Source organism: Brachyhypopomus gauderio, chromosome 1 (genome assembly GCF_052324685.1).
Source record: "Brachyhypopomus gauderio isolate BG-103 chromosome 1, BGAUD_0.2, whole genome shotgun sequence".
NCBI lineage: Eukaryota > Metazoa > Chordata > Actinopteri > Gymnotiformes > Hypopomidae > Brachyhypopomus > Brachyhypopomus gauderio.
This window is the reverse complement of record NC_135211.1, coordinates 2,289,228-2,302,954: the sequence shown is the minus strand read 5'-3', so window position 1 is coordinate 2,302,954 and position 13,727 is coordinate 2,289,228. Positions and strand designations below refer to the sequence as shown.

Below are 13,727 nucleotides of genomic sequence, written 5' to 3'. Positions count from 1 at the left end.
CCGCGCCTCAGCGCAATGAACAAAGTCATGTTTGCAGGGTTCATACACCTTTATAAGGTGGAATTCAAGCACTTTTACGTCACTTTCAAGGTCCAGTTCAATATTTCCCAGCACGATAAACTTAAATAAGTTAAATATTTATACATATACCCGTAATGATTCGAAATAATTCGCTTTTTTATCACATTATTTAATAGTTGTTTATTTTCAAAACGCCCAATCTTAACGTCTTCACGTTCTCTCATGTTTCGTCCTGGAATTACAAGAGGCTCGTATTTGTTAACGTAATACAAAAGAACTGTTCAGTCAGACAGATATTTGTCGTGAAATGAAGTAGTTACAATTTCAAGCATTTTCAAGTACTTTAGCCTAAATTCCAGCACTTTTCAAACATGGAACACAATGCAACTTTAAAATTCGTCAGGTAAATGTTTTTCCTTTCTTTTCTGCGCTCCAGATTTCTGTATTTACTTTAACTATCCACCACTGTATTTTCTGCTGTTGGGCGGGTACCAGCCGGTTAGGATTGCTGGATCAAACCATTTTTCGTTGGGAGGTGGGGGTGTATGCACTTAATGGAAAATATGCAGATAGGTAAAAAACATATATATTTTAGCCATTGAGCTTATTTTGAGTACAGAATTTTATATTAATGAAAGATTTCAAGATTATTTAAAAATTATAGACTTAAAAAAAAAATTTATCTTTGATGGGCCCCCCTGGCCCTGGGGCCCGGGACAACAGACCCGGTTGTCCCCCCCCCCCCCCCCCTGTCGTCGGGGCTGACTGTATGTGAACTGCCTAGGTAGTAACTATATGGAGCTTTTTTAGTGTCACCAGAACCTGAACCTGAAATCATTATTACTTGAAAAAACAGTCTGTGAAATTCATTCAGGTATGCAAAAATTCAAGTTAAAATACAGGTTCAGGTCGAAATTCAGGTTCAGGTCAAAATTCAGGTTCAGGTCGAAATTCGGGTCGGGAATGCATCCGGGATACTTAGGATGAGCAAACAAACTCAGCTAATTGAACTGCATCTGGCCAATCACAAAACACAAAACAGAGGTAATTGAATCTACAGTGGTAGACCTTTAACAACAGCACTGTAAATTTAAAGGATTTGTAATTATAGATGTATGGTTATCAGTGAATTTTCCTTCACGCCATCAGCATAATTTAAACCTCTGCGAGCGAGTGGTATCGCATTTGTAGTATTTGTGCAAATATAAAGTATAATATGAAGCCTACACTTCATGCAGTAACTCTGAACTGCCTTTCTTAGTCCAGTTTATAGTCAGTGTTTGTAGAAAAACTAAGGATGCCTGCTTCCCAGGAGCAGTTATCAGTTTCCCTGTGATTCAACCTTGGGTGCTTAGAAACGGATAAGCAATGTTATCTCTAACTCTGCTGCTGCACAGAAGATTTCAGTCTTACAGAAAAAACATCTTCAATATGGTTAATTACTAAACAGTGCAAGCAGTACTTTACACACAGACTGTGCTATAGTGTCTCCATGGACATGATTAACATGAATCACACATGAATATAATCAAGATTTCCTTCACACTGTCAATGTGTTGCATTTTATTTATATGATGCAGAATTTCTGAGCTGGAGCAGAGGTACATTCTAGCACCTCTGTGTTTTTCTGTACATGTATTTCTCATTTGACTGCAGTTGATATCTTTTCTTCCAGAAAGTTATACAGAGAGAAACATGGAAGAGCTGCCTGCTGCGAAGGACATGCCATCAGATGAGAGTGATGCCTCATACATCTCCAGTACACCACCTGCAGGCCTGTGGAGCAGAATGTGGAGAGCCAGTGTTACAGCTGGAGGCTTTCTCCTCCTATACACAGTCTCTCAAGTAACTGTGAGTCTACAAAGATGCTTTACTGATTGATCTTATGTACATCTGTAGTGCACATACAGATGCATACTAGATTGGTTAGCATTATACCATAATTAATGTATAAGTTAACAATAATAAAAAAATTCAGTTAAATTTTTTTTATATGTGAGATTTCACATCTTTCACAGTTCATGCCTATAACCATCTATGAGATCACCGAAGTTCAGATAATAAAAATGATCAGTTGACAACTTCATCAAGAAGATTCACACATGCTTTAATTATGTTGACTTTTTATTTAGGATTGACGGTGTGAGAGAGGGCATGAGTGAAGCGCTTGCATTATTAGCATTTCCACTGACAGCAGCAGGTGGCACGGTGTAGCTCGGCAGTAAAACAAAGCAAACATACCATTATTCATAATAAACATTTAAAAGAGTAAGGTATAGCACTCTTGATGTATAGCTTTTGTAGTAAAGACAACTGAATGAAATTTTAAATATTCAGTTTAGGGGTGGGACACGATAAAAAAAAAAAAGAATCGAATTAATTACAAGCTTTTTAATTTTTTATTAAAGCTTTTTATACCTAATTGGAAGCATTTTAATAGCATTTCAGTATTTAACATGAAAAATATTAATTTGTTTGAATGATGAATGAATCAATGAACATAAGCATAAACTTCAACATCTTGTTTATTTTTCCACCAGTCTACTCCACAGACCAATAGATGAGTGCAGAAAACAGAGCAAACAGTTTTCAGAACACTGCAAATTCTGAACCTAAAATGTTTAATTTTGGGAGTTTTGCTCAGGATATTGGAAGAATAAAAAGAACTGTAGCAAATCAGATGTTTTTTAATACCTTTTTAGATGGTATACTTTTTCTTTATCATCTCCATAGTGCCTAGAAGTGGTCTACTGCATGCTCAAAGCAAATGACTGGATCTTCCATTCATCATCTATAATATGAGCTGTCACACCAAGATAATTCTTGTTGCTAACAGAGGTCCAGTGACTAACGGGGGGGGGGGGGTGGGTGATGTTGCATGTTGCGATCTGACAGTCACGCTGTCTACATTCTGATTAAGAACATGGCTGCCCTCACTTTAGTCTAAATTCCAGCACTTTTCAAACCTGGAACACAAAGCAACATTAAAATTCATCAGGTAAATGTTCCTTTCCCTGTTTTTGAGGGGTGTTTCTTTATACTACCACATATTGTTTCGGACAACACTGCAAATAATGTGACGCGTCAAGTATAAATGCCTCCGCCGCTCGCGCGAGGTGTTCGGAGTCGCGTGCTACGGTCACTTCCTAAAGTTTAATCCAGTCTTAATTAAGTTCATCAGTTTTAATGGTCCAATGAAGGTAATTTAAAAACCAGGACATTTCCTCACTTAAAAAAAAAACCCGGGACGCCCGGGACAGGATGAGAAATACGGACATGTCTCGGAAAATACGGACGTTTGTTCACACTATCGTACTAGGAATACATTTAGCAGCTAAGCTATCGTTACTGACCTGCGCATTTGCCCCAACATGTTTTGCGTTGAGGTGGTAACGAAGGGTGGAAGTGCTCCTGTGATAAGCGAACTCCTTCCTGCATAAAGTGCAAATAACACTATTTGTGTTTGTACTTCCATTTGGATGTTTCTTATATTTAAATTTCCCATCCACCAGCGTAGCCTCTTCAATCATCCCCATCATGCTCATCTTATTGTGCATCCATATAATGCCTGGAACTCGTGCACTGAGAAACATTCCACGGTGCAAAAGTGTCTCATGCGTTAAATGCGTTAATTTTTTTAATTCGTTATTTTCTCTATAATTAATTAATCGAAATTAACGCGTAACATAAGTTTTGTTCCCAGGCTTTTAATGTTATATTCCAATTGCTTATGTCTAAAACAAAAGTAAAACTGCTTACATAATAATAATAATCTTTATTTGTATAGCACCTTTCATACATACATGCAACTCAAAGTGTTTTACAGAATAAATTAAAAAAGAACCAATAAAAGGAAGCAAAGATAAGACAAAAATAAAATATTAAAAGAAAAAGATTAAAATGAAACACAATAAAATAATGAAATAAAGTGACAAATTATAAAATAATAGACAACATAATGTAATAAAGTAAATAAGATTGAGAGTTTCTTAACTAAAAGCAGAACTAAACAGGAAGGTTTTGAGACTCTTCTTGAAGCTATGCAGGGATGAAATGCCTCTGAGCTCTTCAGGAAGAGAGTTCCAGAGCTTTGGGCCATAGTGGCTAAAAGCACCCTCGCCAAACTTTAATTGGGTTTTAGGAATCACCGGTAGATTACTGTTTGAAGACCTGAGAGACCTGACTGGAACATATCTAACCATCATTTCACTGACGTAAAGAGGAGCAATACCATGAAGACATTTAAAAACCATCACTAGAACCATCACCTTAAAATCTATTCTAAAGAGTGCAGTGAGTGGAGTGCAGGTGTAATATGATCTCTTTCTCCTTGCAGCAGCGTTCTGAACTTGCTGTGGGTGAGAAATAGAGCTCTTTGGAAGTGCAGATAGAACAGCGTTACAATAATCTAGCCTTGATGTGATAAATGCATGGACAAGTTTTTCACTGTCAGCAGGAGAGAGCATATCTCGGACCTTAGCAATGTTTCGAAGGTGAAAATAAGCTGTCTTGCATGTAGTCATGATGTGTGATTTGAAGCTGAACTCATTATCAAAGGTGACACCCAGGTTCTTAACACATAGTTTAGCATTCAGATTCATTTGATCTTCTCTTTATTTAATTGCAGAAAATTGTCAGACATCCATGTCTGTATATCATCTATGAAGTCAAACAGTGAGCAAATTGATTTTAGGGCTGTAGATTCTAGAGAAATGTAAAGTTGAGTCATCTGCATATTGATGATAACTAATACCATGTTTGTTAATGATATGTGGTAACGGAAGCATATATAGGTTGAACAGTAACGGCCCAAGAATTGATCCTTGGGGGACGCCACAAGTTATTTTTTGACGTGTGGAGGAAGAGGTACCTAATGCAACATAGTAATCATGCCCAGTTAGATACAATATAAAACAGTCTAAGACTAAGCCACTAAGGTCGACCCAGCTCTGTAGTCGATCGAGAAGTATTTCATGATCAACGGTGTCAAAAGCGGCACCTAAATCTAGCAGAAAAAGGACTGAGAGTTTGCCTGCATCCTTATTCAATCTCAGATCATCTACTACCTTAACTAATGCTGTTTCGGCACTGTGGAGAACTCTGAAACCAAACTGAAAACTTTTTCAATGATTTTGCTAAGAAAGGAAAGGCTAGATATAGGTTGATGGGTATTGAGAATTGTGGGATCAAGATTTCTGTTCTTTAATAGTGGTTTAACCCAGTGGCGGATGCAGCCGGCAGTTTTTGGAGGGGCCAAAGTGTAATTGGGGTGAGCAAGCACCCCACACCCCCGAACACACACACACTATAGTAGTAACGGACACTATAGCCAAAAAATTATTATAATAATAACGGAAACATCAACAATACTACTACTCCTAATAATAATAATAATACACTGCCCACAGAGGAGTTCAGTTGAAAAATATAGCATATTTATTACTCGTTAGGTACACTGAGAGACAGCACGATCGTTCTGTTTATTTAGGCCTATTTGATTACAATTGATAACATTGATTTGATTTGAACAGCCTGTAACAGCCTGTAACATAGGCCTATACCGTGTGGCCAATCGTAAAAGGCAACCACAACAACACAACTAAATACATGATAAATTCACATACACATCTATTCACAAAATTATTTAACTCCAAGTCTGGTCATTTTAAATAACTCGTGCACTAGGCGCCATCCTGCAGCAAAGCTGAATCAAATTGCCATCACCAAAAACACAAGCTCACACGGACTTGCTAACACACACACACACACACACACACACACACACACACACACACACACACACACACACACACACACACACACACACACACACACAGTCTGTGGTGCAACACCACCCCTGTCCTTCATGTGCTCCTTCTTGTATCTGCTGTCCTGTCTCTCTGTCCTAATGTCAGTTTCAATTCAGAAGCAGAATGAGAAATAGGCCTACCTGTAGCCTCCCTATAGACGGAGTCTTCTTGGTTTGGAATTGAATATGGTGATGATTTAATTGTAATCCAGCGAGTCTGTGAGCTCTCGTTCAAACGTCGGAAGCGTCAGGTTGTTCAAACGTCCAGTCAGCATTGACGACCTGAGCCTTGTCTTGATCCTGTTAGTTGCGGAGAAAAGTCTTTCTGCTGCCTCGAGCAGATCATCCTGTATGTTATGGCTCATAAGGGTCCGCAGGTGCACAGGGCTCCGAAGGGTGCGAATGCAGGCTAGCCAGGTTAGTATGAGCTGTAGCCGTCTCTGCCGTACTAGCCGTCTCCTCTCGGGGTGGACCTTCCTTTGACTCTTTTGTAGGCCTATCTGGACCATTTCCCTGCCCGACTTCACTACTCCTTAAAAAAAAAAAAAAAAAAAGAAACGACTAAGCGAAATTTGTTTAGACATAGCAGCACAATGAAATTACACAAGTTTTCATACACAACACAGGCTCATCATCATGTTTACCTCAATTGAGAGGGAATTCGAACGCAACAACGTAATGGCTTTACCAGAAATGTTATATTATGTTAAGCTGTTGTGAAACTGAACAAATTTTTAAATAAATACATAAAAATCAATTATAGTTTATTTTTTATTAATTTTCATATGGAAAACTGTATTCTGAGCTTGTGATTAGGTGGGCCCAGCTACCAATCAGGGTGGGCCTGGCCTACCCAGGCGCGCCCATAGGTTTAACCACTGCAATTTTAAGAATATTTGGGAATTCTCCCAGTTGCAGAGATTGATTAACAATCGTTAGAACTTCATTAACTAATGAGTTCAGAACCTGCTTGAAAAAGCATGTTGGTAAAGGGTCCAGTTCACAAGTAGAGGATTTTAGTGATGAAATCACATCAAGTAGTGTTACCATGTCAACTTCTTGGAAAAAAGTTACTTGAATTTAGGCTGAGTAACTGATATAAGGGTTGATGGTCTATTAGTGCTTGTTGCTATGTTCTGCCTTATACTAGTAATCTTGTCCCTAAAATATTTTGTAAACTCATCACATTTTTCAACTGAAATAGTTTCAGGGAAGACACCGGAGGTGGGGTTTACTAGCTGATCTATACTTCTGAACAAGGCAGCTGAGTTATTATTGGATGAATCGATTAAGGTAGAGAAGTAGTTTTTCCTTGCTGATTTCACTTCACTGTTGTAATTCTGCAATGTTGTTTTATAAATATCAAAATGTACTTGCAATTTTGACCTTTGCCAACATCTCTCAGCCTGCCTACAATCTTGCCTAAATTTTACAATAGATGGAGTGTTTCTCCAGGGCATCTTAATTCTACCAGAGATTATTTTAGTTACCTTTGGTGCCACAGCATCAGTACAGTTCCTATCTCTGTATGTGAGTGTTTCAACGAACTCATTCCCATTTTCTGAGAGAGGAGGGAGGGACTGTATCATGTCTGTGAAGGCCACGGGCCTGCCAGCACTGATATAATGCTTGGTTATTGTGCGCTTTTCACTGAGTGTTCTAGTAGATAATGACATATTGAAAAATACACCAAAATGATCAGAGATTGCAACATCAGTAATTTCAGTATTATTAATCTCTATGCATTTAGAAATGATCAAATCTAAAATGTGAATGTGCTTATGAGTTGGGCTTGATACAGAATGAAGCATCCTCATGAATTCTGAAGTGATTGGATTTGTGGATATATCCATGTGAATATTAAAATCCCCAGCAATAAAAACATAATCAAAATTAATTAAAATCCTATAAAGCATTTCTGCAAAATTGTCAAGAAAATTGTATGTAGTCTGGGAGGATGATAGATAACAATCAAAAGAACTAAATAAGCAATGTTGAGTTGTACTGCCAGATATTCAAATGTAGGATTTTCCCCTAATGAGATCTGCTTACAGCGGAATGCTTTATGGTAAAAACATGCAACACCACCACCTCTCTTATTTACTGTAGAGACATTAAAATATTTAAAGTCGGGAGGGGAAGCTTCATTTAGCACTATTGCTTCATTGCTATCAAGCCAAGTCTCTGTTAGAAAAAGAAAGTCCAGACAATAATCTTCAATTAATTTAGCTATTATAAAAGACTTGTTTGTGAGTGAGCGGACGTTTAGTAAGGAGACTTTGAAGACTTGATGTGTTTGATCAGCATCGCTTACATCACTTGTGCATTTCACTGGGATCAAATTTTGTTTGTTACAATGTTTTGTACCCTTATGTTTTCTTCTGATTACATTTTTATTTCAATTCTGAGAGCCATGCCACCGGCTATTTAAAATAACTGGAATGTAACACTGACTAGGAGCATGGGTTCCAGTGTGTCAGACCTGAGAATTCACCGAGTGTGCAGGAGAAGCAGGCGAGTTCCTACAAGACTGCAGACTGTAGTGTTGAAGAACCTCATCAATTTCCTGGAGTTTACCTCTGATACTGTGGACAGATTCTCTGACAGGAGATGGTGAGCTCCTGTGACTGACATTACTGCTGGCAGTTGGGTGCAGGTTCCGCATGTGAGTGATTCCATACATTAGATTATCTACAAGCAGTCCCTTTACCTTACGATTGGATACAGGCATCTGCAGGCACCTGGGGGATGGTCTGGCTTGCCGGTGGATGTGCTGATGCCGGGGTTGGATGAGCCGTTGCCACGAGGGGTCGTGCTGATACTGGCCCGCCTGAGGCCCACTGCCTGCACCGAGGGGACTGTGGCTGCTTGGCCGGGGAACAGGAGTCTTGACTGTTGCTGTGGAACTTTGGAACCACCCTGCGACCACGGACTTGTGCAATGGAGGATGGGTTCCCTTTTGAGTCTTGGTCCTCCCGAGGTTTCTTCCTAATCCCCACCCTATAGGGAGTTTTTCCTCGCCTTTGGCTTGCTCATTAGGGATATGGACCCATAGTATTGTTAACCATGTAAATCCTGTAAAGCTGCTTTGTGACAACATGTGTTGTGAAAAGCGCTATATAAATAAATTTGACTTTGACCTTCCGATATGCACAAGCTGTAGTGAGCCAGCTGTTTAGAGCCAGCAGTCTGGTAAAGTAACCACTGCCCCGACGTGCAGTTGGTATCGGTCCAGAAATGAACACTTCACACTGGGAAAACTCCAGAAAGTCTAGCAGATGGTTAAAATCCTGTTTGTAAACATCGCTAGAGCCGACATGCATGATCAGTCTTTCCGTAGCTGGATGGTCATGCAATATGTGTGGAATCATGGGTATCACTTCACGGACAGTAACACGAGGAAAGCAAAAGGCCTTAATACTGTTGCTCCATACATCTCTGATGACTGAGCAGATGTTTTGGGCAGAGTTTTGGGCTGTGGCGGTGTTCCTCGTCTCCTATCACCGTTAATACCTCGGCGGCTAACATGGTTAGCATCCCGATGGCTAACCCTATTAACATGCTTATTAATTAGCCGTCAACTGGTATGGTTTGCAAGCTGGTGGTTGGGACACGTGTGGCCGCACTGATGGCAAAAACTCTTAGCATGTTAGCATGCTGCCGGCTAGCACTGTTCGCAGCCTGATGGTTAGTCCGCGTGTGGCCAGAGTTATTTGCATGCTGCTTTGCAGCCAGACTGGAGTTGGTTCTCTGATACTGATTAGGGTGTGCTTGATGTCCTTGATGTCCTGGAGAGGGAGGCAGTATATTGTGGTGAGACTGATTGATTTCTGCTACTCCAGTCGAGGCGAGAGTTTCATATCTGTTATCTAAAAGAATGTTCTGTTCTGGTGATGGCTGCTTGCAACCAATGTTGTGCTGGTTACTGCTGCGTCCCTTCCCCCGAACAAGAGTCCAGCCCTTATCATTGTTGTTGTTAACGGGATTGGGAGTTGAGTCAAAGATGAGCTTAGGCATGGCTCCCAGTACATCCCAGGGACAATGCAGAGAGACGTCTCTTTCTTTGCCAGTCACAGGGACGGTTTTGTCAGCAGTTTGCGTGGCTAGAATCGAGTCCAAAAATTCTTCACCCTCCCTTATAGAGTGTAAGGTATGGATTCTTTCCTGAAGTTCCGCAACCCTCTGAGACAGTTTGATACACTCAGAGCAAATAGATGACGTGGAAGCATGATCCATAATCGCAACAATATCAAAAGCACCGGGCACACAAGGCTCAAATATCCAAATTAAAATTCCAAAATGCAAAATTAACACCCAAGAAGTTCTGGCAGGTATTTCACAGCTGGGAACAATATCAGCCACCGATAGAAACAGTGCACAAAAACCACTCACTCACAAGGTTGACTCGCAGTGTTAGACTGTCAGAATGTAAAAAGTGCTAAACTATCCTTTATAGATGAATAAAAAGGCTTACCAAGTGAAGAAATGAGTAATGAAACAAAGACATTTCATGTAACAACTAATGCTTAGCAGCATCCTTGGGCACCCCCATGCAGTTAGAATGGTACATTCGACTATGGCGTTCATAGTTGACTAGGGGGGATAGTCGACTATAGTCGAATCAGCAACTATTGCAGGTCACCCCTACTGGGTACTATAGCAGTTTCTGCAGAAATTTCTCAGATGTGGTGCCCCTTACGAATCTACTACGTAAGTCCACCACTTTGAGAGGTCCCCCACATGTCAGTCAGCGTTTGAGGCCATAAATCAGCTGTTGTGTTCTTCTCCTGTCCTTTCCGCTCCTGACTTCACAAAGCCCTTCAAACTAGAGGTCGATGCCAGAGAGACTGGTTGTGGAGCCGTATTGTTACAGAAAGATGCTTTGTATGTCGACCACGCCATTGCGTATTTCTCAGCAAAGTTCAATCGCCATCAGCGTCACTATAGCACCATAGAAAGAGAAGCCATCGCACTATTCAACATTTGAAGTATACATCGGCTCTAAAGCCCTTCCCATCACTATGTACACCGACCGTAATCCCCTTGGGTTCCTTTACCTGATGTCAATCACGAATCAACGAATGATGCGGTGGTCTTTGATTTGTCAGAATTTTTATTTAGACATTAAACACAAAAGAGGGAATGAGAATGTGTTGGCGTATTGTTTGTCCAGTGTTAACTCTTACGGATGAATGAATGAATGAATGTTCGATTTATATAGCGCCTTTCCAAATTCCCAAGGCGCTTTTTAACAATTTAACACAGGTACAAGTCACAGACAACCACTCACACACACACCAGCGAGAAGCGGCAGGCAATTGCGCACAGCGTACTCTCTACCGGAAGCCACAGCCCCTTGGGGGACTGAATGGGGTGCAGGAAGGGGAGAGAGGACAGACCCTAGTGGCAGAGCACCATCCACCACTGGGCATACAAGCACACACACTCGGACACAGACACTACTTTTTATTGAACATAGAGACACAGACACACACTCAGGGAGAAATTGTCAGGGACTGCCAATTTACCTAACCTCCATGTTTTTGGACTGTGGGAGAAAACCGGAGACCCCTGAGGAAACCCACGCAGACACAGGGAGAACATGGAAACTCCACTCAGATAGGGACTTGAACGCAAGACCCCAGTGCTGAGAGGCAAACGTGCTAACCACCAAGCCACCGTGTTGGGGGTGTTATGACCCCTTTGGTCTCTGTGTTTATGTTGTCTGTATCGTTCACTAGGCGTGTCATAAGGCGCGCTATTTGCGAGCGCTGCATGTTGTGCGGGTATGAAGTTATGTGTGTCCCCAGGCAACGCGTCCAATTGTACTCTGCCACGACAATGTCTGTGTCCCTTCCGATGATCTCGATGGCTGCCTCGTATCACCCCCATTTAAACCAGCCTGGGAATGAAGACTGACCAGGAAGAAAGGAAGGAGGAAAGGAGGGTTGGTTTCATTTCAGATTATCCTAGTTGTTTGCTGTACAGTTGATTCCAGTTTACCCAGTTGTGATTCCGTGTTTGTTTATTAGTGTTTGTTTTATGTATTAGCTTCTGTGTCTGTTATGACTTTACGCTACTCCTTGACTACGATTACAGTTCTCCCTTTAGTCTGGTGGCATATTGTATATAGCCTCCTGTTTATATACAATTATATACAAGTTCTAATATAGTTATGTAGTTCCAGTTATAGTTCTAATTTCACTGAGGGCTTTCATTGCTTTCCACCTAAGTCATTATCACAACTAGAATAAATGAATGAATGCATGTGACATGGATAGATGACAGCATCAACATCTCTGATTACCAGAAGACCTTGAAGACTTTTGAAATCCTTTGTTATTCATGCCTTCAGGTTGGGGATATACCCTGATGTACTCTGTACATTTCTGTATGTATTTCAGTTATCTGTACACCTCCAAAGATTACTCTTCCTCAAAAATGTCCCAGTCAATCCACTTCAGGTCATGGAGTCGTTGTGGTGGGTTGAGCTTTTAATCCTGACTCGGGTGTATATTGATAGGATTGGACATGGATTTTGCTATCTGACTTCCCTAAGTGTATAAGTATTGTTGTTCTAAGGCTCTCCTTAATGTTTGACTACGTCTTACCTAGCATATTTTTACTAGGGGTGGGCATAGATTAATTTTTTTAATCTAGATTAATCTCACTAAAATCTTGAAATTAATCTAGATTAATCTAGAATAAAATGGCTCATACAGAATGTGTGTGCTACTCAGTGTTGAGAACGTTATTTTAAAAAAGTACTTATAGTTACTCACTACTTGCTCAAAAAAGTAACTGAGTTAGTAACTGAATTACTCTATAATAAAAGTAAATCGTTACCATGGAAAGTAACTATTTGCATTACAGTAAGAAAAAAAGTTATGCCAATGAATAAGGATTTTTTGAAAAAGCAGTTTTCACAGTCAGTTGAAATGAGAAGATCAGAAAGGTGTTTAACTTTTGATATTTATTACACATCAGCAGACCAGTGCAGGATAAAATCCTTTAATATCCCAAATCTTTGTAAAAGAAAAAAAAAAGCAGAAGTAAACAGTTACACTATATAAAGTGCATTTACATCTATCAAATTAAATTCTCTCAACCTAAGACAACTGGTTTGTTCACAACAGAAGTAAACTTAACAATAATAAAGCCTCTATTCTTAATTAAATAAAAATCAAATACCCAGTCTGGTAGACATTCAGGAACTTCAAGTATTTTCTTAAATAATGTTTATATCGCCACCTTGAAAACACTAACTTTTCTTTGGCTTGCTCCTGACTCGCCATTTCGGCCTCTTCTCCGTTTGTGTCGTGTCACTGGCGTGCTTCGGTGCGCGTGTAACAACACTGGCTCTGATTGGCTACCATAACGCTGCCTTAGCCAATCGCTTACTGACTTGTTAATTTAAACAGGTGTACGCCGAGAACTGTGACCTATCGAGATCTGTTACTCCTCATTAGCCTGGGCAGCGGTCCGCTCGTATTACTGTTAGTATATCAATATATAGTAATGCACCGCTTTTAATGACCAGTAACGTCAACGGCGTTGTTACGACAGGAAAAGTAATTAATTATTTTATCCTGTTACTGACAAAATGACGCCGTTACCTAACGGCGTTATTTTTACCGGCGTTATTTGCAACACTGGTGCTACCCAAGTAATGACTAAAAGTCAGTCTTTGAGATAAGGTTTCTTAATACAGACCAGGGGCTCATCTCCTGTCATGCACCATTGACTGCTTGAGAAACCTGTTTTACTTTGATACTTGAAGAAAAAAAAACATGCTCAATAAAATGTACTCGTCGTGTTCAATGGTTTATTCAGTTAAACATGAAAATAGTACTGTAAGCCTACATACTGTACATTAAAAGGGGTTGATAACATGTTT

General features: G+C 40.1%; 1 protein-coding gene across 4 annotated transcripts in view; it reads left to right on the top strand.

Annotated features, from left to right (window-relative positions):
- The window catches only part of ptpn5 (protein tyrosine phosphatase non-receptor type 5), a 182,497-nt gene that overhangs the window by 54,765 nt on the left and 114,005 nt on the right, over nt 1–13,727 (top strand). For 3 of the 4 annotated variants that reach the window (XR_013131009.1, XM_077006761.1, XM_077006842.1), the window contains exon 2: nt 1,697–1,872. The exons of the other annotated variant lie outside the window; for it this stretch is intronic. Coding sequence is in view for 2 of the 3 variants with exons in the window: in XM_077006761.1 (XP_076862876.1) it covers nt 1,697–1,872 (176 nt within the window). In the remaining variant the exon portion in view is untranslated. The remainder of the gene's footprint in view (nt 1–1,696; nt 1,873–13,727) is intronic. 4 annotated transcript variants of the gene reach the window in all.